Source organism: Pipra filicauda, unplaced genomic scaffold (genome assembly GCF_003945595.2).
Source record: "Pipra filicauda isolate LSUMZ 115617 unplaced genomic scaffold, ASM394559v2 scaffold26_size5592650_pilon, whole genome shotgun sequence".
NCBI classification, from domain to species: domain Eukaryota; kingdom Metazoa; phylum Chordata; class Aves; order Passeriformes; family Pipridae; genus Pipra; species Pipra filicauda.
The window spans coordinates 857,589-879,266 of NW_024104387.1; the positions used below are offsets into that span (position 1 = coordinate 857,589).

The window sequence follows — 21,678 nt, forward strand, 5'->3', positions numbered from 1 at the left end:
TTAACTTCCAGTATCTTTTCCTCTTTTCTCTTTATTCAGGTTCATTGTCAGGTGTCCCGTGAAGGATAATCTGACCGCTGAAAGCTTAAAACCTGTTTTTTATTAACATCTGTCTAAATTGCATCCAGGGAATATATTTATTTGGCAAATGAGTGAACCCTCATAAACGGTTGTGTATATGGTTATAAGCACAGTCCTACAGCAGTCAGTCTGTATCAGTCAGTCTTTTCCTTCCCTGTCTCTCCCTCCGTTTTGGTGTTAAGTCTCCAATGCCTTTGTCATGGAGTGTTTGCATACAGCATAACTATTGCATTTGAAAAGTGCTCAAAGGCCAAAGTGTTTTTCTACCAATAGATGTTTTCCTTGTGTTTCAAAGCTAACAATGATGTATTTCTCATCTTTATCAGGCTTTAGTTTTTTGCCTCCCGTCTGAGCAAAAGGAAACTTTTTGGTAACTTCAGTGTACTTTTTGAATGTTTTCTAGAAATGTAACTCTGGAAAGTTTTGATACTTTGGATGCTAGGTCAGCACCGTTCAGTGTTTGTTTTCCCCATGCCACTCGTGCTATGGTGTATTAGGCTTTTGCACTCATTTGCAGTCAGATGAAAAATACACTTTCACCTTCTTTCAGGAACAGAAAGGAATGTTGGCTAACAATTTCAGTCGTTTAGATATTTCTGTGCATCTGGTTTTGCAGATATTCAGGATATTGCAGTTTACAAGAGTGAGTTGTTCTGTCTGCATACAAATGGAAAAGTTGTGCACCTCTCCCTTCTGCTGGTCGACCGCTGTGTAGAGCGTCTGATGAGAAGAGGGTTTTGGACCCTTGCTGCCAGGGTCTCTTGTCTCTTCCAAAATTCAATTATTTCTTGCAGAGTAAGTAAACATCTCTATGTAAATCTTCAGTGCAACTTCACTGTCTTTCTGTCCCCCTTCCATTAAGTTTCATGGGTTGTGGAGAATCATTTTGTTGGAGTTTTTAAAAAGTCATGTAAATATTATACTTTTAGGATGAATATTAACCTGCACATATGGCACCTTTTGCTTTTTCATATGTGCTTTTCATATGTGCATTAGAAATAATAATGCTTCTGTTTCACTGTGTACTTCTAGGCAAGAAAAAATTTGCCTCTAGACAAGCTAGAGCACTTGAAGTCTCAGCTGGATGCCTCAACCCAACAAGATCTCACTATGCAACTGGAAGAACTGATTTCCAAGTTGGAACCTCTAGATTCCGCATGCAGCAGTAGAAGAAGCAGTATTTCATCTCATGTATGTGTATTGGTAGGGCTAAAAATGTTGTCTACAGGTTTTATCTTTATGGCTTAAAATCACCTTGTTGTTCTCTTTGAAGATGAGGCTTTCATTTTTACCATGTCTACTAGAGCTTATAGTGCTACCTTCTAAAATTAGGTGTGAAATACCATTACTTGCATTCTGTAAGCTCTCAGACATCTGCCTCTTTTCAGTATTATTTTGGGGCTAGTGGTTGAGATGCAAAAAAAGACTGATATGAAGGGGGCTTTCTCCACAGCTGAGTTTAGTGTCTTAACATGCTTCAGTGAAGATCATCTTGGTTGTAACTGTAGTTTTATGTGGGGAAAACTGAATATCTGAATGCTTATAACTATCTTATCCCTGTTGAAAAAATTATTTTATGAAGCTTAAGCAGAAAGTTCTAAGGAAAAAAGTCAAAACATATTTCTAATACTCTTACACAGTGTATTTGTAATATTCGTTTACATGTACAGCTGCTTTGTACTGTCTTGGCTTCCCAGCAGCTTTTCAAGAAAAGGGAAATACTTCATAGTTAATACAGTATCAGCTGCTGCTTTTGCTTTAAAAATGTTTAAAAAGTGAAGTTTAAAAAGCCAAGTAATGTAAATACCATCTTGATGTGATATTTTTAAATTAGCTGATGGGAAAGTAAATTCCGTAGACTGACCATGAGCAAAAGAATGTGAGTGTGTCCTGGAACTGAACAGTTCTGCAGGGTCTGTAATTGTGCTATCTGGGTGTGGCTAACCAGCAAAAAGAACACGGACTCTTGGGCATGCAGGCAAGAAGGGGTGAAGTGACTGTCTCAGCTGCAGGACTAAAGCTGAGATGGTTTTTGCCTTGTACTGAGCACACCAGTTGTTTCACAGGCTGCCTTCCTAAAAGCGATTGCAGCATCCACATCTTTTTCAAGTCACTGAACTGCACTCTTCTTGGCATCTGTGTCCTTTTCCATTCTGGATAAGTAAAAAATACATTGTTAGGGATTTTGCAGACACTGAATCATGAAGTGCTGTGATGCTACTTGTGTGGATATGGTTGGATGAGTTCATTGCAAGATGTTAACACGGAAGTACAACTCACCCAGTGTCTTAACTCCTCTGCCTTGTGTGACAGGAAAGCTTCAGTGTCTTGGACTCCGGAATATACCGTGTTATCAGTCGGAGAGGCAGTCAGTCAGATGAAGATTCATGTTCTCTCCACAGTCAAACGTTCTCAGAAGATGAGAGACTTAAAGAATTTCCTGCACACCAGGAAGATGAGCAAGTAGACCTTGGTACTGTTTCTTAATGAAAATATGGGGGTTGGATGTGACTTTTATTTGTTCTATGAGAATTCAATTGGGTTGGCTCTGTGCTCTTATTTTCCACTATCAAGTTATTCATTATTAAGTCCTCTAATTTGACCAATGGGAACAGTCACCCCACCTTCCAGTCAAAATCCTTCTTGAAACATTGAGCTGAAAAGCTGGCCCCACAGAAATCCAAGCTTAAAAGCAAACAAAGCAGAAGGTCCAGAGGGCTTTTACCAGGCTAGGAATTCACTCCAGCTTCTCCCCCTTTCATGTGTAATTCAGCATTAATGCTAAGATTCCTTCAGCTGTCTATGCTAGTGTTAATTGAGCTTCAAAGAAGATTTGTTTGCAGCTGATATCCTTCCATAATATTTGTCCCAGGAAAGAATTTCTTTATCTTGACTCTGGCTTTATATTTCTTCAGGGAAAGCAATAGGCTTCTGATAAGTGTTCTTAACTTGCTTGCAGGGTTTCGTTTGTACAGGGGATCATCTCTTACACATGCAAACATTAGTGTAACCCATCCAGGGAGCTTTTTTTATTTCCTACAAATGTCTGTCACTGGACGAAAGCTGGAGTGAGAGTAAAGAGTTCTCTCTTCTGACTGGGATTGGGAGGGGGTGCAGAAATTTAGGATGATCAGGAGCTGGCTTAGTTCCACATATGGTAGGCAGACTTTCCAATTAAAAGGCTGCTTTTTAGCTTTTGCAGAGAGTAGATGGCAGTGGAGGATGGAGAGAATTTGGATGCTTTGTGGCAAAAATACACAGCGGGTAGGGAGAATATAGAAATTGGTATTTATTCCCCTACTTGTCATTAGTGTTTTCCTGCTGACTAAGCTACACAGTTTGTAGCACTTACGTTTACATGTACCTCTTTACCTACATCACCAGACAAACAAGTGAGAAAACCTGGGAATGTATAATTTCCAATATTAAAACTTGCAAATGAAGGGACTTAGTTTTTGACTGTCAGAAGATAGAAAAGTTCTGTGTGTTCCACAAGAGATAACAAATTGTGGATGATTTCCAAGTAGAGATGTTTTAGATGCTTATTGAAACACATGTACTTGATTTGGTATTTTAAAGAAATGGACTTAGTGTTTCCCCGCTCGCGTTGACGCAAGATGTCATAAGTTTTTAGGTTTCTAGTCTGCATAAAGAACAAAAGCAGCTTTATTTGCAAGCAATTGTAAAATCAGTTTTGACCTTTAGCCACTGTCAAGAGGGACTGTGGATTCTGATGGTAGAATTTCCGTAACAGCACAGTGTCTTTTCCTCTCAACACCGTGGTTACTGCTGACTGTTGCAAAATGCAGTGTCATCCTTGCTTAAAATGGTCATTTTTTTCTTATTTACACCACTGAGATACAGTGTGTGTTTGTACCAGGAAATGATTAAAAAACACATCGTAGATGCTGTTAGGGATATAAGAGTGAAGAGGAAATAGTGGTTCTGTATTTCCTCTGATTCTTATCAAAAGGCAGAGAGCTGTGGACTCACTTTATATTTTTAAGTCCATTCAAATAAGAGGGTGATTTATGCCTTAACCATGGCATATGTGTCTCTCTCTGTTCATATGTGATTTAGATTTTGGAAATCATGCAACGTGAATTGATGTATGCCACAATACTTAATTTTCCTATATGTATAAATGTCAGTGGATTATATCAAGATTTTGTCCCTTAAATGGACTGTAAGTCTAGTTTTAGAAGATATTTTTCATACAGTTGTTGATCATAATTTGTCTTGCTACAGAGCCAAAACAATCTTAATAAAGCAGACTTACTAGGTTCAAAGTCAGCAGTAAAATGACCCTTGAAACCTGCCTCCCCACATTCTGGAATATTAAGTAGAAAAGTATTCCATGCAGATTATCCATTAATGAATTAGTGACTTGCAGTTCATTTCACTGTTCCATTTTTTGCTAGGCCACTGTTTCATGACTTTTTATTTCAATTCCATTTGTTAGACAACGTATGTCATGCATCAGTGGTGGTTGAGGCTGACCGGAATGAGACATTTCTCCCATTCAATATTCCTTTGTCATTTCGTTCCCCATCTCCTCTCGTCCAAGCTGTCAAAGAAAGGTAAAGCATGCAGCAGGCTCATTCATCCATTGCATCTTTCCCTTTTCTGTCCTCTGAATTTTTAGCATTTTGTGGTTTAGTTCATGTTCTGTTGTGCAAACACGTAAGACTTGAATTGGAACACTGGACACGCAGTCAGATTTGCCAGGCAATTTAAATCTTGCATCTTGGCACTAATGAAGATTCACAGTGCTGCTGTTGACTTCAGTGGAGCCAAGATTTAAACCTTGGTTTTTAAGTAGTTAATAATTGTTAAATATCTAAGAATGTTTTACATTATCCTGTAAACTGTGGCTGTGGTTTGTATTCAAAGGAAACTTACTGAATACTTCTTTTTGGATCTTGCTTTCCTGGGACTTAGATTTCTAAAGAATGAGTGAAGACTTCCTATGTTGCTTGCGGGCAAACATTAAAATATTCAAATCAGTTAGATATTGCTAAAACACACTTGCAAAGTAGTCTATAATTTCTCCCACGCACTCTTCAGTGAATCTAATCAATTCCCCAGATATTTAAGGGATAATGGTAGATTATACATGCTACAAGTAAATCTGGTAGTGTCCCTTTCATGCAGAAATCAATTTGCTATGTTAAAACTCACTTACAAAAATGGGAGGCGTGTACATATATAAAGGACATGGTGTTAAATACATAATTTTGATCAAAGTGCTGTATGTTAATTACTGAGCTAAAATGTCTCTGGCCCACAGTGGTGATCTGAAAAATTGCATAGTCCTCTCTTGATCACTTTGGTATGTGAATTGTGTCCTGAAACAAAAATTTGTAGCTGATATCAACAGTGTGAAGATTTCAGAATAACTATCACAAATACATGCAATGTTTTGAATTCTTTCCAAACCGTAAGCAGTTTTTAGGACTTCACTAGTAATAAGTGTTTCTACTTATAGTGAGAGCTAAGTTTTCAAGTATTCACTGCATTCAATTTATAATTAAATAAACTAGTATCATATTTACAGTTAATTTTTAAAAATTCACCTTTAATCCTTTTAGACATTAAAGTCCAGTTGTTTTGCTACCTTTGAATCCTTTCTGTCTTCTGCAGCAACCTTTGGCTTTTGCTATACCTTGTTACAGTAAAAGATGCCTTTTTTTTTCTTGATGCTCTCAAACTAGAGAGCGGAAAGCAGGAAGCTAATTTTTGTGTTCAAATCTTGATGACATAGTTCTCTTCATGGCAGTGGTAGAAATAATTGTGTTCTGGTATGTTCATTGAGCTTTCTCTTCAATAAAATACCTAAAGGGCTGGGACTTGATGATGTGAAAAGGACATTTTTTATGAGCTTTGTAATCTGAAGAATTAATTTTAAGTATTGTAAAATGGTTTCTTACTACCAAGAGGGACATAATTTCCTAATGGTGCTTTCTGTTTATAAGCTTTAAAGTTCAGTGAAGTCAGTCTGTATTTATTGACATACAAATACATGTCAAAATGTATACACTAATCTTAGTACATGATCCTGTTTCTCCAGCTGAAAAAATACTTCAGAGCTGAAAGCATGGATCATGACTAAAATATGAATTTTGAGCAGATTCTTAATGAGATTTATTCCTATTGGACATCACTGCTTTCATCCTTTTTTCAAGAGTTCCTCAGATTATAAAGTTTTCTGAAATGATGGTTTGAATGAAAAGAAAGTGCTTGGTTTGTTCGCCTTTGAACTTTCAGTTTTAAATGTTTGAACTTCTGATTCCCAGTGTTTCCAGCTTTGTACGCAAAACTACGGAGAAGATAGGCACACTTCATATAAGTCCTGATGCTAAAGGAAGACAAGAAGCCAAGGATGATGAGCAGCTGCCAGAGCTGACTGCTAATCTGGTAGCATCTCCCCAGGAAGAGAAAGAGTGAGTGCAAAATCGCGTTTTCTTAGCAATTGCATTTGCTGAATGTCCTGGAGATAGCAACCTAGGGAAAAACTACTATTTCAAGCAGGATGAGGAACTCAGCATTAGATTTTTCGAGCTGCCTTCATTACTATGGTGGGTTTCACTGGTTCTCCCTTACTCTTTTCCTGGAAGTTGATGAGTCAGTGAACACTGCTGAGTGTTGAATCATGCAGTCTGCACAGTGCTGCAATGACTCAAGAACATGAACATAGTGTATTCTCATATAACAGATCTGTGATGCTCATTGCCATGAGTCCATCAGTTCGTTTCCTGTCCTTTCTGAGCGGCGAGTAAGCACTTTTAGCTCTCTGAAAGCATATTTCGCTTTTGGTTTGTGTGGGTTGTGTTTATTTGGGTTCATTTATTTGTTTTTAATACAGAGTTAAGTTACTTCATATTCCAGTGCTAATTTACCATTTCGGACTAACTTTCATATAGTGATATGGTACTGGTTTTTATTCGGTACCTGCAGAAATCTACTGTAGTTGGAGTAGAAGCCATTACAGAAGGCCATAAAAATACTATTATCTGTTGTTCTTCATGCTTACTTTATCCATGATTTCTGTTGAGCTGTTCGTTCTTTAGAAATTAAAGCTTTGTATTTAATAAAGGAATTAACGTGGAAATAATGAGGAAATTTGTGAGGAAGTCCTCACTTAAATTATTAAAGATAATACTTCAGATAAGACTGAAATGATTGTGTTTTTCTAGGTTAGAACCACAGAGCTGCCAGCTTCCTGAGGAGGACCGTCTAAGAGATCTCAAGGCTGCAACAGCAGAAGCTTTGTAAGCAGGGAAACTTTTTAGAGTATAGATATATATGGCTTTGGTAGAAAAAATTACGATTTTTTTTAAATTCTGGATTTTTTCATTCATTACATGCATGTAAGAGTAATGCTCTAAATGTCTATTAACATAACCTGAAAGGATCTAATATGATGAATGATTTGATTCTTCTTTTTAAAACTAAGCAAAACCCACTAAAAGCTTATTTAGGTACTCTAGCATTATTATTCTTTTGTCCTAACTACAAGCACAGTTTAAAAAAATCAAAGCCACCCAACAAACAAAAATCCATTCTGAAGGAGGTCTTGGGGAACTCAAAATGTACTGAGATCAAACGCAGACAGCAATAAGTAGCCTAAATTCTGTTTGATGCACTCAAACCCCAAAAATAGCAACCACTGACACTAATCAAGTGCAGGAGTATACTTTGGGTTACACGGAGTACTTATGATGCTTCACTTGTGGCATTTTACTACTGTTAAACTTGGAAAACCTCTTTTTTTTATGCTGCAGAGCCAAACTCCAGGATCCCCAGATTTTATTAGAACCTCAGTGTATGAGAAGGGTTTTACAGGAATGGCTTGTCTATCTGGAAGAAAAATTCAGCAGCAAAGACCATTCTGCTTTGTCCTCTAAGAAAAGCAAGGCTGTGTGTGCTGAAGAACAGAGGGCAGTCGTGGAGGAAAACCTGCGACTGGGTCCAGCTGACAGAGACCCAGTGGACAAGGAACGGAGTAGTATTGTGGGAGGCTGCATTGAAAAGGGAAATACTGATGAAACTTGTGTAAGCAAAACCATGTGTGAAAATAGTGCTGATTTGAGGGGACCTTTGGACTGCGGCTTTCAAGTATCTCCCCCGTGTGTCTTAGAACCGGATGTTCAGAAAGATCTCGTGGACTTGACGACACTGTGTTTTGAGCTGCGTGTCTTTCCTTGTGGAAGTGGTGATGCTGAGGAGGGCTCTGATGGAAGTCTGCCACTGGCAGCTGTGTGGACCTTGGCTTGTAGGTTTATGCGAAGATACTTCTTTCTTTTGGATTTAAAAAGAGTAAAGCAGTGTATTATAACCACATATGCAACCAGTCCTAATGTATGGGAAACATACATCGCAGGATTGAAAGGTAACTAATGAAAATTGTATTACTTCTTAATCTGAAAGTCAGACTAGGAGAAAAAAACAAAAAAAAGCTTGAAGACACCCAAATTTGTGTCTGCAAATACTCCTTCTGCAGGTATGCAGAAGGTGGGTGTGTAGTGTGGGAGGGGGAGGATGGTTGGTGTGTGGGAGTGTTTGTTCTGTTTTTGGGTTGTTCGGTTGATTGATTTTTCCCCCCAAGACTAATTTAGGAAGAACTGCTGGCTCCTTGGAGAGGCTGTTCTCCTCTGCCCCTACTTTGCAATTTTGAAATTTTTAGTTTGCATGGAGCTTGTTGATTGAACTCTGGAGTGATCACAGCCTAGATCTATTTACAAACAAATATACCTGCTTCAAAGAGCAAAAGCATCTTAGAATCATGTCTGTAAAAACAAGGCAAAAGTGAGGGGAGGGGCTTCATCATTTGCACTGAAAGATTCAACTTGTAGAGGAATGTGGTTAATGTGAAACAAAACTGAACGGAGTAAATGGTTTCATGCAAATGAGTGGCTTGTGATCACTTCAGACTTCCTTGTTCCACAGAAATACTTTCTGATCTTTCTGATGCCTGTTTAATCTTATTGAACCAGAGCTTCATGATTATATTGGAAACCAGAACTTTTCTGTTCTCTGCATTCAGCCTCTGCTGTATATATTTAAGAGCGCATTAAAGTCTTGGTATTGATTTGGCTCCAACAGGGAGTATTTAAACAACAGAATCTTGCTTTGAGGGTTGGTGTCTTGGTATTTGGATTTCTGGGAATCTCTTCACTGTTTGGATTCTGAGAGCCTTAGAAGTGAAAGTAATGTACGCATTCCCAGTTGTCCTTAGTTGGACTGCACTTGTGCCTGTGGATTAATATCTGCATTTCATCAGGATTGAGGTTTGTGTTGAATTCTGTGTTCTATTAAGTCAGTGTTCAAGCTGCAGTTTTTATTTATTAATAGGAGAAAATTGTAATATGTGAGAACTGATGCAGATCTGTATTGTATTCAGCAAGACATCCATCCTGCTGTGGGCTATCTTTTCTCACATGAGAGAAAAATTACCTCCTCAGAAGTCTAAAGAAGAGGAAAATACATCAAGAGTGTTATTCCATGCCTTAATTGTATCAAGAATTACCAAATTGCTTTATAACTGTAATTTGTTGCAAGCACAGATTAGTGATGTTGATTTCTGTAAATGAACAAGTAGGATCTGCTCACTTGTTACTACTGTTAGTTGGAGAGTTCCATGAAGGCAATGATAGCTGTTGTTCAGTGTAAGGACAAAAAGGGGGGGGTGTATGTGTAAGGAAAAAAACCCTTGCCCATATCTTGTAACTTGTGCACTGATTTATTTCAGAACTAACTTGTCACAGTCCAGTGGCTTTAGCAATGGAGGGTGAAGATATGTTGAAAATACTGAAGCTGCTACATGACCTGGGGCCGTGGGATGACAGCCCGCTGTTACTGGTACATGCTCAAAGGTTTGTACCCAAATCTTCCTTTTCTCTTCCTCAGAGTGGTTAACTTGCAAGCAGGAATCAGTTCACTTAACATTTCATGAAGATTTCTGGGAATCTCCTCTAAGAGAGATCACCTTTCAGTACTGTCTTGAACTTGCAAGACATCTTGGAAAAGTGATAATTTTGCTGTTTGGTTCTGAAAATAGTTTTTATCCTCTCTTTCCAGGCTTTATGAAAAATTTGGGGAAACGGCTCTTCGGCCCTTGATCAAATTCTACCCCTCTATTTTGCCTTCTGATATTAAACAGCTTTGCAGGAATGATCCAGCTCACTTCTTAGCATATTTAGATAGTCTGGTGAAATCAAAGCCAGAGGATAAAAGGTAAAGGGAATACAGAATCTTTTTCGTTGTCTGCTCTCTTCATCATGTAATTGTGTGGGGTTTTTTGGTTTTGGCTGTTGGGGTTTTTTTTAGTGTTTCTTTATCTGTCTACTTGGTGTTCTTTAGCATTAGGTTCGAGTTACTTTGCCAGTTTTAGTTGGTATCAGATTGGAGTTTTGTTAGATTAGATTCTAGTTTTAAAAGGATTTTCCTAAGCAATACTTTTAATGAAACTGACTTTTTGTTCCTGTCTGCAGTTTAATATACCAATGTTAGACACCATTTAAAAAAAAAAATAAACTTGATGGTTTTTTGTGGTCCCCTCAGTTTGCAGAAACATAAACCATTTTATGCCTCTCTGTATTTCATTTTACATCTTTTTTGTTGTTGTTTGTCCATACACACTCTGCTTCTCCATAGCTGGTATATTTAAAACTGGTAGGACTTTTTCTGTGTGCTTTTTCTAGGCCATCTCTCCTTAGATCTCTTCTGCAGCCCGAATCTCTGCGGTTGGATTGGTTGTGCTTGGCAGTTTCTCATGATGCTCCACAAAGAGCAAATACTGTGGATGCAGAAGGAAATCCCAGGTAAGGTGGGTTTCACCCAAGGTCCTGAGTGCAACAGAAAGCTTTAAGAGATTTGCAGTCTTTTGGCTTAGATTTTGTATGACAGTTCGGATGTCACTGTCTCCTTGGAGCATGTTGCAGATTTCAGCAGAGGAGACAACCAAAGGGTTGAATAACTTATCTATAAGCTTTTCAGAGTGACTGCACATGGTGTTTCATTCATTTTTCCTCCTCTCTTTTCATATACCTGCCATAATGTTCTGAAGAAAATCAATAGTGCTTTAAAACTGAATTTCTCATCTTCTAGGCCACGATCACATTTGTTTACTTGGGGCTACAGCCAGCTCATTCTGCTTTTGATTAAACTCCCAGCTGATTTTGGTACAAAAGAGAAGATGGCTCACATCTGTAAGTCACACGGGTAAGGAGAAGACTTGGTTATTCTTGATGCTTGGTAAGTTGGTATTCTGACTCCAGAAAGATACAAATGAAAATGACCCATCTGCTTCTTAATTGGACAGTGTTTATTTAAAAACCTTTCATTTTTTTGAGAATGAATATTGAGTGTCCAGTTTAATGTACTAAACACCCCTTCTGGTTGAGAGGTATTCACCATGTCCCCACTCTATTTCTGGCATTCAAGAAATTTAGTTGCTCCTGTCTTTACTTAAATGAGCATGTAGTTGTTCTTGACTTTGGTTTAAACTGAGTATTTGATTCCTGGAAATCTTTACTCTCTTATTCAAGATTTTGGCCTGGATATCTTTTTCTCTGTCTGGAGCTGGATAGAAGAATAGAAGCCTTTACTAATATTGCTCATTTGGATGATTTGAGCCTGTTGAATGGAGAAGATGGTTAGTGATTCTTAAGCTGTATAAATATACTTGTAATATAGGAACTGCCTGTGTATAATGATTTGCCCACAAAGCTGAGTTGAAATTGTATTTTTTTGTTTAGGTAGCCCTAACTCTGTATAGTGCAGCATATTTGAATGGGTGTTACAGTCCTGTATTCACAAAGCACAGTCACTGTGCTTTGTGAAATCAGTTGTGCTAGAAAATGCTTATAAGTTCAAGAATGTAGAGTTGTGTATCAGTTGGGAGTAAAAGGTAAACTTGTTGTTGTAGATAGAAGAATAGCAAGCCTTCCTGCACAGCACAAAACTCCCACACTACATGTGCAGGCACCCAAAGTTAGGGTGAGCAAAGCATTGCATTACAGGGCAGAACTTTAAAGAAAATTCTCTGTACCCCTAAGATGGACAAAACTTTGACCCTTGACTTAATCCAAAGCCTTAAATACTGAATTATTGTGAAGCTTTGTGTGTTCACCACTAAATCTTTACACTGGGTCAGTCAAAGCAGTACATATCTGTGCACAATTTGCTTGTTGATAATGCTTGGTTTTCTTAAATCTTCCCAGAGTAAACCAGAATATTTAGCCTCCCTTTTACAACAGATATAGTTAAAATAGCAGGCTTAGAGTAATCCTGGGTTTACAAATAACATAACAAACTCATTTTACATCTAGGTTGCATTCCAGAGACCATAGAAGAGTGGAAGTTTCTTCTGCATCTTGCACAAAACCACAGCACAGCCTTGCACCACCATGGCCAACAGAACGGGAATGCCGTCAGCAATGGTGGCACGAGCTGCCCAGACTGCATCACTGTGGAAAATGTGGCTCTACTGCTGGCCAGGGCCATCGGCCCCAATCGTGCTTTGCCTCTCTTGCAGGAGTGTGGCTTGACACCGGAGTTGTCTGAGAGATTTACTGGTGTCTGTGAGATACTGAGAATTGCTGAGAAGAGGCAGAGGTAAGAGATGTGTCAGCAGAAGATCCACACTATTTGTTTTGGATCTCCTCTGTGCTTTAAACTTTCTTTTCAGTTAACAAGAACATGAAGTGCTTCACATCTTTACCTTGGATTTTAGGCTGAGGTGAAAGCTTTCCTATTATTTAAGAATTGTGTGTTTTGCAGTGTAGGCATTTTAAAATTGAAAATAAGGAAACAGGAAATCATATATTAAAGAATATGTAAAGGAGATTCTCTGAAGGAGATGTGTCCTGCTGAGTCCTGCACAGACTCTGATCTCACCTATTCCTTCCAGAGAAGGCATGCAAAGTGATCAGGTTGCTACTTCTGAAATGCAGTCACATTTTTTACAAACTTTTCTTTAAAAAGCAAACCAAAACTGTTGTTCTTTCTGTTGTTAGCTTTTTTTACTGTTTAACCTTTCTTTTTCTCCTTTGTTTTAATTGCAGAGCGCTGATTCAGTCTATGTTGGAAAGGTGTGACCGGTTTTTGTGGTCTCAGCAAGCATAGTAAACAACTTTGGAAAACTCTGGGAATGTTTTTGAATGTGATGATTGTAAATTAAAGTGCCTCTTAAACTTCACAGGCCCTTAAGGAAACGAACTCCTGTCTAAAAGTTCAGTTATATTGAGCCAGTCTTCATCTGGCAGGTATCTGACCAGGAACTGTTGACAGTTCTTCCTTATTCCTTTGGAGATGAGTTTTGAACTGTAGAACTTAAATTAAAACAATACAGTATTTATCTTGAAATTGAGGTCACAGATTTCCAAGACAAAAATTCCTGAATTTATTTTCTGAGTCTATGACTTAAGTGTTTAGGGATAGGAGCCCCTAAGTATTAAATTATGGTATATAAAATTTTTTTGTTTCTTTGTTTGCAAACATGAGAAACCATTCCTGGGAAATATCTAAGCCCATACTTGTTTAGCTTTCCTGTAAATTGCATTGACCTTTACTGTTGCTGTAGAAGTGTTTGTTACGGTAGCCTTTGTTTTTCTTCTCCCTCTTAAATTATACAGACAGATCTATTTGAAACACAATAATTGAACCAAGTCTTAAAATGGGAGGGAAATACTTTTCGTAGTCAATTAATGGTTAAAAGTGCTGATGAACAGAAAAACTTGTTAAATGAGCTCACTGTTAAACTACAAGCACAATATTTCTATATTTCCCATATCTGTTTGTGCAGTATGACTATAGACATCAGTTGTGACATTCCAACAAACCTCAGGCCAGTGGAATTAGAATCAGAGTCATTTAAGTTGGAAAAGACCCTAAAGATCCAACTGTTAGCCTAACACTGCCAAGTTCACCGCGAAACCACGTCCGTAAGTGCCACATCTACACAACCTTTAAATGCCTCCACAGGGATGGTGATTCAACCTGGCAGTCTGTTCCAGTACCTGACAACCCTTTTGGTGCAGAAATGTTTCCTAATATCCAAACGAAATGTCTTCTGGTGCAATTTGAGGCCATTTCCTCTTGTCCTATCACTTTTTACTAGGGAAAAAGGAACTTACCCCCACCTGGCTACAGCGTCGTTTCAGGTAGTCATACAGAGTGATGAGGTCTTCTCTGAGCCTCCTTTTCTCCAGGCTGAACAACTCCACCTCCCTCAGCTACTCCTTATAGGACTTGTGCTCCAAATCCTTCATCAGCTCTGTTGCCCTTCTCTGGCCTTGCTCCAGCACCTCAGTGTTTTTCTTGTAGTGAGGGGCCCAGAACTGAACACAGCGCTCGAGGTGTGGCCTCACCAGGGCCGAGTACAGGGGGACGATCAGTGCCCTGGTCCTGCTGGCCACACTATTCCTGATACGATCCAGGATGCTGATGCCTTAAATGGCTGGAAAGAACCCTCTGCCACTCCTTTTTGAGTATTAGAAAGCAAAGCCAGTCTTCATTTACAGCATCCTGGGTGTGTAGGAATCGTTTCCATAGTACGCACACCGAGTTAGAGAGGTGCTATAGTTTTATACTATTATGTCTAACATTACAACATCTGTTTCTCCCACTTCCCAAAACTGTCCATCCCATCAGATCTCCCTTGTCCTACCTTAGACACCATTCCTGATGATGACCCTTTATCTTCATCTTGTGTTTCTCTTCCTCATCTTGTTCCTTGGTCTTTGGCACAGTAGCATGCCATCTGGAATAGTTTCAAGGCTTCTGAACAGCTTTGACTCGTTTATATCAAGCAATGTGCTTGTTACATCTGTTTTCTGAGTACATTTTCTACAGATAAAATGTTCTTTCCCTTGCTACAATCTTTGTCCATTGGAATTCTTGGCAAGAAATATTAAACAACATTTTTAGAATTCTTGTACAAAGGTACTAACAGGCCAAAGGCACTAGCAAACCATACCAAAAGTGCTAAAAAGCTATACTAAAATCTATATAATATGTATTTTAAGGCATCGATGCCATTGGCCTTTTTGGCCACCTGGGCACACTGCTGGCTCATGTTCAGCTGGGTGTCAACCGGCATCCCCAGGTCCGTTGCTGCCAGGCAGCTTTCTGGCTGCTCTGTACGCAGCCTGTAGTGCTGTGTGGGGTTGTTGTGACCCAAGGGCAGGACCCAGCACTTGGCCTTGTTGAACCTCATCCAGTTGGCCTCAACCCATCGATCCAGCCTGTCCAGATCCCTCTGCAGAGCCTTCCTGCCCTCCAGCTGATCAACACTCCCACCCAACTTGTTGTCATCTGCAAACTGACTGAGGGTACCCTTGATCCCCTTGTCCAGGTCATTGATAAAGACATTAAATAGGACTGACTCCAGTACTGAGCCCTGGGGAACACCACTTGGGACTGGCCACCAGCTGGATTTAACTCCATTTCCTGCCACTCTCTGGGCCCAACCATCCAGCCATTTTTTTGTCCAATGAACAGTGCACCTGTCCAAACCGTGAGCAGCCAATTTTTCCAGGAGAACACTGTGGGAAACTGTGTCAAAAGGTTTTACTGAAGTCCAGGTCAACTTTGGTGATTCAACAATTAATTCTGACATTTTGGAAAGTGAGAGGGACCGCGTGTCTTCTTTTAATATTTTTAAAAGCTGAAGGTTTAGATGAGTATTTTTAGATGGATGCTGTCAAGAAGGAAGTCTTTTTACATACCTGGTAGAATATGAAGATTAATAAAATTACTTGGATTTTATATCTCATTTACAGAACTATGCCTTGTACCAGCACTCTGCATTTAATGCATCTTTGAATAAGTTTCTTTTTAGGCTTCTAGTTTTGACTCTCATCACTGCCAGACTCACATTTTTAGCAGAGGGCAAACAGCATCTGGTCAGTATTTGATTTTCACAAATGTCATTTAAGGAAAAAGTTAATACATTCATTAGAACTAAATTTTATTAAAATTGATAATATTGTTATGCAAGTATTTCTTTATAAAGCATCTTTATAATGCTTTTCATCAAAATAGGAGTTAGTAATACAGCTTTCAGCTTTTTGAGAGATGCAGTCTGATTATTTCATCTTGATGTCAATAAAGACTTGAGTGTGGAGGGTAGGTTACTTCACTAGACAAAGTTACAGGGAGCCAATTAGTGTCAGGTTTTCATCCATTAATAGTGTTGCTTGTGGAAAAGCCAATTCAGAACTATTTCTCAGAAAGAAACCTTTAAATCTTTTGGAGTTTAGACTCTGACACTGGAAATAGAAGGATCTGTGCCATCAGAAACACCCCATGCTCTTACAGTAAGACTTGGAATGGAAGCCAGGCACCTGCCAGATGCTGTTGGTGACTGTTCTCCTCCCTGCCAGGTGAGGTGCTGCTGTCTCAGTGTCTGTCCTGTTTACTTAACACAGTTCATACAGCTGTAGCTGAGTGCTCCTGTTGCCTTCCTTGGAGGAATTTCTGGCTTTCTGAGAATGTACCTGGCTTATCTCCATATGTAATGGTTCTATTTGCTCCTTGTATTTTGTGTACACATCAGTCTCTTGCTTACTTCTGTGGAGGTTTTATACACTTGGTTAACTTTGAGTATGGGTTGGGTTTTTCTGGTTTTTTTACAATAAATCAATACTTTCTGGTCAGAGCCTTTTTTTGTGTCAGAGTGGTCATATAGGTAACATAATGGGAAGCGTTTGTTCAAATTTCATGTGTAAAGTGAGCTTGTGTTGATGATTTCAACTAACTCAGCTGTCAATAAAGAGTAAGAGTTTACTCTCCAAAGAAGTGTTGGAAAATCACTGTTTCCTATTCTGGATGAGTTTGTTTTCATCTCAGAGGGGTAAGGTGAAGGGACTGTGAAATAAAATGGTCTTCTGTTCAGAAGTTGCAGCTGCACAGAGCAAGGCTCTCATGCTGAAGCTGTGGCCCCTAAACCAGCTGTCAGACAGCTGAGCACACACCACTGATGGCTTGAGCCAGTCTGCACTGGAGCAGATGAGCTGCAGCTCATCCTTGGCTTTGTGGGTCACTGATGGTGGAAGAAGGCCTTAAAAAGCAGAGGTGAATAAAGGGGGCTTTGCCTGGAGCAGCTTTAAATAGAAACTGTGGTGGTGGCGTTTGTTTTCTTTTTTTGAAAGAAAAAAGCATCATACCCTCCTCAAACATTATTTCACTATTAAAATCATCATCAAAACCTCTGGGGAAATAAATTTTATTTCAGATAAATATCTGCATTTTCAATCTGTTCCTTGAAAGGAGCCAAGTTTGCAGTTGTTCTACACGTCTATAAACCTGAGGTCAATGCTAGTAAATATTCTATACAGGAGCATGGCAAAACTCCTGAGGTGCATCATTGCACATGTAAACTAAAATAATGTACTGTTCCTTCCCAGAATAACTGCATCTATGATTGTGCCTGAGCTGGGAATTCACCTTATCTGATTTCTCAATCTGACTTTCTCAGATTGCAAAATTGTGGAATGTTTGTGGAAGGTAGATTGCATTTATATATATTTAGAATTAAAGGGCAACCAGTATGGGGTTGCTTTTTATCTTAATTACATCAGAATGTACAAACTCAGGAAACAGTCTCCGGGCACCCTTCAGTATGTTGTTTCCCCAGTGTGCACACACAGCCAGAGTTTTCTTGCTGGGTCAGAAAGAAATACCTCGTTCAGCCCCTTCTCCATGCTCAGAGGCAGCTTTGTCTGTTTCTGTTGCGCAAGCAGCAGTTTTGGCTGCAGCTTGCTTCTGTGAGCTAGGGGTTGTGATCTGGAGTGCAGGCCAAGAGGATACGGGAAAGCAGAGCTCAGGCTATTCCCTGCTGGAGCACAAAGCTAGAGCTTTATCTTGGTTACCATAGGGAGTTCACACATTGTTGTCACTACTGCTGTCCTTGTTGGAGAGGAGTCCAGGGGATACACTGCCAGATCTTCTAAAGATCCCCTCCAGCACCTACCATCTGGGAATTATTCTTATGTTTTGCTCTTTGCAGAAAATGTTTGCTTGGAGAGAATGTGAAACATGGCATAAGATTCAGATATATCCTCTATAGTCCAAAACGCCTGAGCTCTTGTAGGAAAAAATACCGTCAGTCAGTTTTGAAGGCAATGCTCTGTTCTAGGTCCCAGGGCAAAATGGCACATGCCTGTACCCCACCTTACCCAAGTAATTTTCCAGTTGTTTTTTTTTTTAAAACTGAAAAGGTGACAGGGCCACTTGCAGCCAGTAGAGAAGAAATTTGAGCAACTCTGTACTGTAAGAGCATAGGTTGCAACATAAGTTGAGACTAGGATGTGAACAGAGGTTGCAGCAAAACATAGTTCCTGCAGTAACTGAGCTGTTGTTACAGAGGGAAGCACTGGGCTCATGGATGGCAGGGGACAAAAATTATGTGTCTGCTCCCTGCTTTTTGCAAGGTTCACTTGTCCATTGGGCTGAACTTTAGATTCTCATTGCCCATTGTTCCATTCAGAGATACAGAGTACTATAGAGTATCTGTTCTACCCCAGGCCGGCCTGTGCAAAATGTATCCTCTTAAGCTGAACTCCAGGCTGAAGTCCAATGATGCCCAAGGAAAGTTGCCTGACGGTACTTTATTAGCTGTATTACACCTCTTTCACCTCATGCTTCTGCTCTGCAGCTCCAGCAGCAAATTGTTTAAAGTGACAGAATTGTGAACAGGGCAACTACCTGTAACTCTTCTGAGGAGAAGGTAAAATGCTCTCTTAGACCTGTTAAATCATGTGTGAGACCACACAAAAGGGAGACTTTCTGCACCCTCTCTCTACAGTGCAACTGCACTCAAACCTGGAGCTTTCTGCTAGTTAACCAAGGGAAGCAAGCAGGCTCCTGAGCAGGGAGAGCACAGTGGGTACTCAAACTCTGAACCATGTCACTAGGGCCTGACAGTTAATATATGAATTTTAAAATCTAGCAGAGTTGTTGCTGTATGGATCTGAACTTCCCCTTAAGTAAAATGTTTACTGCTGCATCAAAAAATCTGCTTAGTTTAAGCCCACCTAAGCCCCAATGAGCTGGCATTGCAGCAGGACGGCTGGAAGTCCCTTGGGAAGGATCTGCAAAAGCAATCCAAGGCAGGATGAACCATTCAGAGCCTCTTTATGGTGTGTGTGTCTGTGCTATCTTAGAGCATTATCAGCAGGGACGCAGGTGTATGTGGTTTGCTTGGCAATGGAGTTAAGAGCAACACTTCTCATTTTCCATTCCATCAACTCTGGGATTCATGTGGTCATCCCAGCATGCATGAGAATTTCACTTAGCAGTTCCTGCAGCCCTTCTGGTAGCGCAGCTGACTGTTGCTTGTGCACAGACACAGACCTGACCTTGTGCTTCATGCAGACAACCAGGCACCTTCCCTTCCAAGCTCTGTCCAGCACAAGGGTCAAAAAAAATGTCACCTTTAAGTCAAGTGCAACATTTCAAGCACACAGAACACTTCAGTCTTCAAGGCAGTTTCTCAGTCTGCTTGTTATGAGGAGCAAATAGTCCCATGGACAGCTGAAGAAGCACCACAAACTGTCTAAAAAATTGTGTAAGAGGAGCTATGAACTTTCAGTAAGGACAAGGGCAGGTTTCCAATAATGATTCTGTGTTTAAAGTGGGGGAGTAGTGGGGAATTCCTAGCCATGGGTGTATCCTTTACAGTTTCCTCTTTTGAAGGATTTGAATTGCTTATAAATACCCTCTTTGAGTCTGAGAGCACACGAGACCATCTCCACTTCCTTTGGCTTTGCCTTTCTGCAGTGGTGAGTGACATTCTGAATTTGTGAGCTATATGCAATGTTTGGAGCTGGTATTTGGGAACAGGACTAATGCTTTAGCATGTGGGGCTTCTCTGACAAGAGCAGCACAGAATGCTAGAATGCAAGTTTCTCATGTGCATCTGCCTCTGTTGTGGAGTCCTTAGCTGAGCTTGTGGTCTCACAGAGGATACCACTCCTCATAGGGGTAGAAGGGGGCCCTGGGCAGCTGCCCTGGCACAGCTGTGGGTGTCGTGGATGCTATGCCAGCAGTCTCTCAAAGGTGTTTCAGAACTGTTCATTTCTGTCTCACAGCTCTGTCTCACACTTGGGCAAGTAACCATGAGGCTCTGTGTCTGCCTCATGTTGCTCTCCGTTGTTCTGTGTGTAAGTGCTGACAGATTTGGACTGCGCAGAGCTGGACACTTTGTCCGGGATGCAGCGGGAGGTAAGCTGCTCTTACCATAGACCCTCCTCTTAGGAACCCACTCCCCAAGGGTTACCAATGGATGCAGCCCCTGGAGCTGGGAGATCCACAGCTGGTTTCTGCTGCTGGCAGAGGGCCTTGATCAGCCCCCACAGGGCTTTCTGTGAGCAAAGCCCTGTGCAAAGACTGATATGGAGATGTGCCTCTCTGTGTTACTGCTCCTTCGGCCTTTCAGCTCCTTTGGCCTTTCAGCTCCTGGCTGAAATGGTACTGAACTATTTATGGTGTGACTTTTTCAAGTCAACATCATTTCTGTTTCTCCGCTTTCTTCAGGAGCATGGGATATGTACAGAGCATACCGGGACATGCGTGAGGCAAATTATAAAGGTGCCGACAAATACTTCCATGCTCGTGGGAATTACGACGCTGCCCGGAGAGGACCTGGTGGTGCCTGGGCAGCAAGAGTGATCAGGTAAGAGACTGTGCTTGGCTTGTTAACAGAGAGTTACTAGAGATCCAGGCATTCCAGTTGAAGTCCTTTTTGACTCATACTCAGCTTTTCACCTAGAAGGACAGCAGAGGGGAAGGGATGCAGTTCCTGTCTGGACAACCTGTCTCTATAGGAATGGTGGCTCTCCTCCCACATGAGTGTGAGGCCTTTCTTCTTGTCCTCCTGAGAAGGCAGACTCCTTCCTCTGCATTTCTGGTCATAAAAAACTCTCTTCCCTTGCTGGTTCGTTTCCCGACGTAACAGTTATGGGTTCCATGCGGGCTCTCAGACAAGGATCAGTATGTGCTTGCATCTCACCTTGAGAAGCACTGAGGAAAAGTGTGCTTGCTTTACGTGAGTGAGGAGATCCACACGAGGCTGAGCTCATGCGGTCGGTTCAGGTGACTTTCCTCGTTCCCCGCAGTAACGCCCGGGAGGGATGGCAGAGCAGCGTGAGCGGCAGAGGCGCCGAGGACACCCGGGCGGACCAGGAGGCGAACAGGTGGGGGCGGAGCGGCGGGGACCCGAACCGCTACCGCCCCAAGGGGCTGCCCAGCAAGTACTAGGGCTGTCCCCCTGCTGCTCTAACACCTCCCTTTGCCTTTGTACATCATCATCATCATCATCATGGCTAGGCTTCGCGAACGAAGATTTGGGAAGGGTTCTACCCACATTTGCTACAAGCGCGCTGGTGACTAAAAAGTCTTTCTTAGCTTTTGTACAGCCGAATAAAGAAATCCTTCTGAAAACTGTACCCTCGTCTGCGAGCATCCATCCTCCTGGGCCGCGGGACTGGGGGACGGCGCTGGGGCGGGGGCAGCGGGGCGGTGTCGGGGCATCACGGGGGCTGCCAAGGGGTAGGGGCAGGCGGATCCCGGAACGGTGCCGGTGCGATCCCG

At 40.9% G+C, this 21,678-nt stretch overlaps 2 protein-coding genes across 6 annotated transcripts in view; both read left to right on the forward strand.

Annotated features, from left to right (window-relative positions):
- The window catches only part of HPS5 (HPS5 biogenesis of lysosomal organelles complex 2 subunit 2), a 25,707-nt gene extending 11,359 nt beyond the window's left edge, over positions 1–14,348 (forward strand). For all 5 annotated transcript variants that reach the window (XM_039382432.1, XM_027737276.2, XM_039382431.1 and 2 more), the window contains 14 exons: positions 698–876; positions 1,114–1,272; positions 2,395–2,554; positions 4,544–4,661; positions 6,378–6,524; positions 7,278–7,352; positions 7,866–8,473; positions 9,833–9,956; positions 10,162–10,317; positions 10,785–10,904; positions 11,191–11,304; positions 11,631–11,737; positions 12,414–12,699; positions 13,149–14,348. In XM_039382432.1, coding sequence (XP_039238366.1) covers positions 698–876; positions 1,114–1,272; positions 2,395–2,554; positions 4,544–4,661; positions 6,378–6,524; positions 7,278–7,352; positions 7,866–8,473; positions 9,833–9,956; positions 10,162–10,317; positions 10,785–10,904; positions 11,191–11,304; positions 11,631–11,737; positions 12,414–12,699; positions 13,149–13,209 — 2,414 coding nt within the window. In that variant the 3' untranslated portion in view covers positions 13,210–14,348. The remainder of the gene's footprint in view (positions 1–697; positions 877–1,113; positions 1,273–2,394; positions 2,555–4,543; positions 4,662–6,377; positions 6,525–7,277; positions 7,353–7,865; positions 8,474–9,832; positions 9,957–10,161; positions 10,318–10,784; positions 10,905–11,190; positions 11,305–11,630; positions 11,738–12,413; positions 12,700–13,148) is intronic.
- A 993-nt stretch (positions 14,349–15,341) lies between these two features.
- LOC113996312 (serum amyloid A protein-like) lies at positions 15,342–21,533 on the forward strand. Its single transcript, XM_039382474.1, has 3 exons — positions 15,342–20,310; positions 20,623–20,761; positions 21,204–21,533. Exons 1-3 carry the CDS (start codon positions 20,121–20,123, stop codon positions 21,343–21,345), a joined length of 471 nt encoding a protein of 156 aa, XP_039238408.1. The 5' UTR covers positions 15,342–20,120; the 3' UTR covers positions 21,346–21,533.
- Positions 21,534–21,678: the final 145 nt, after the last annotated feature.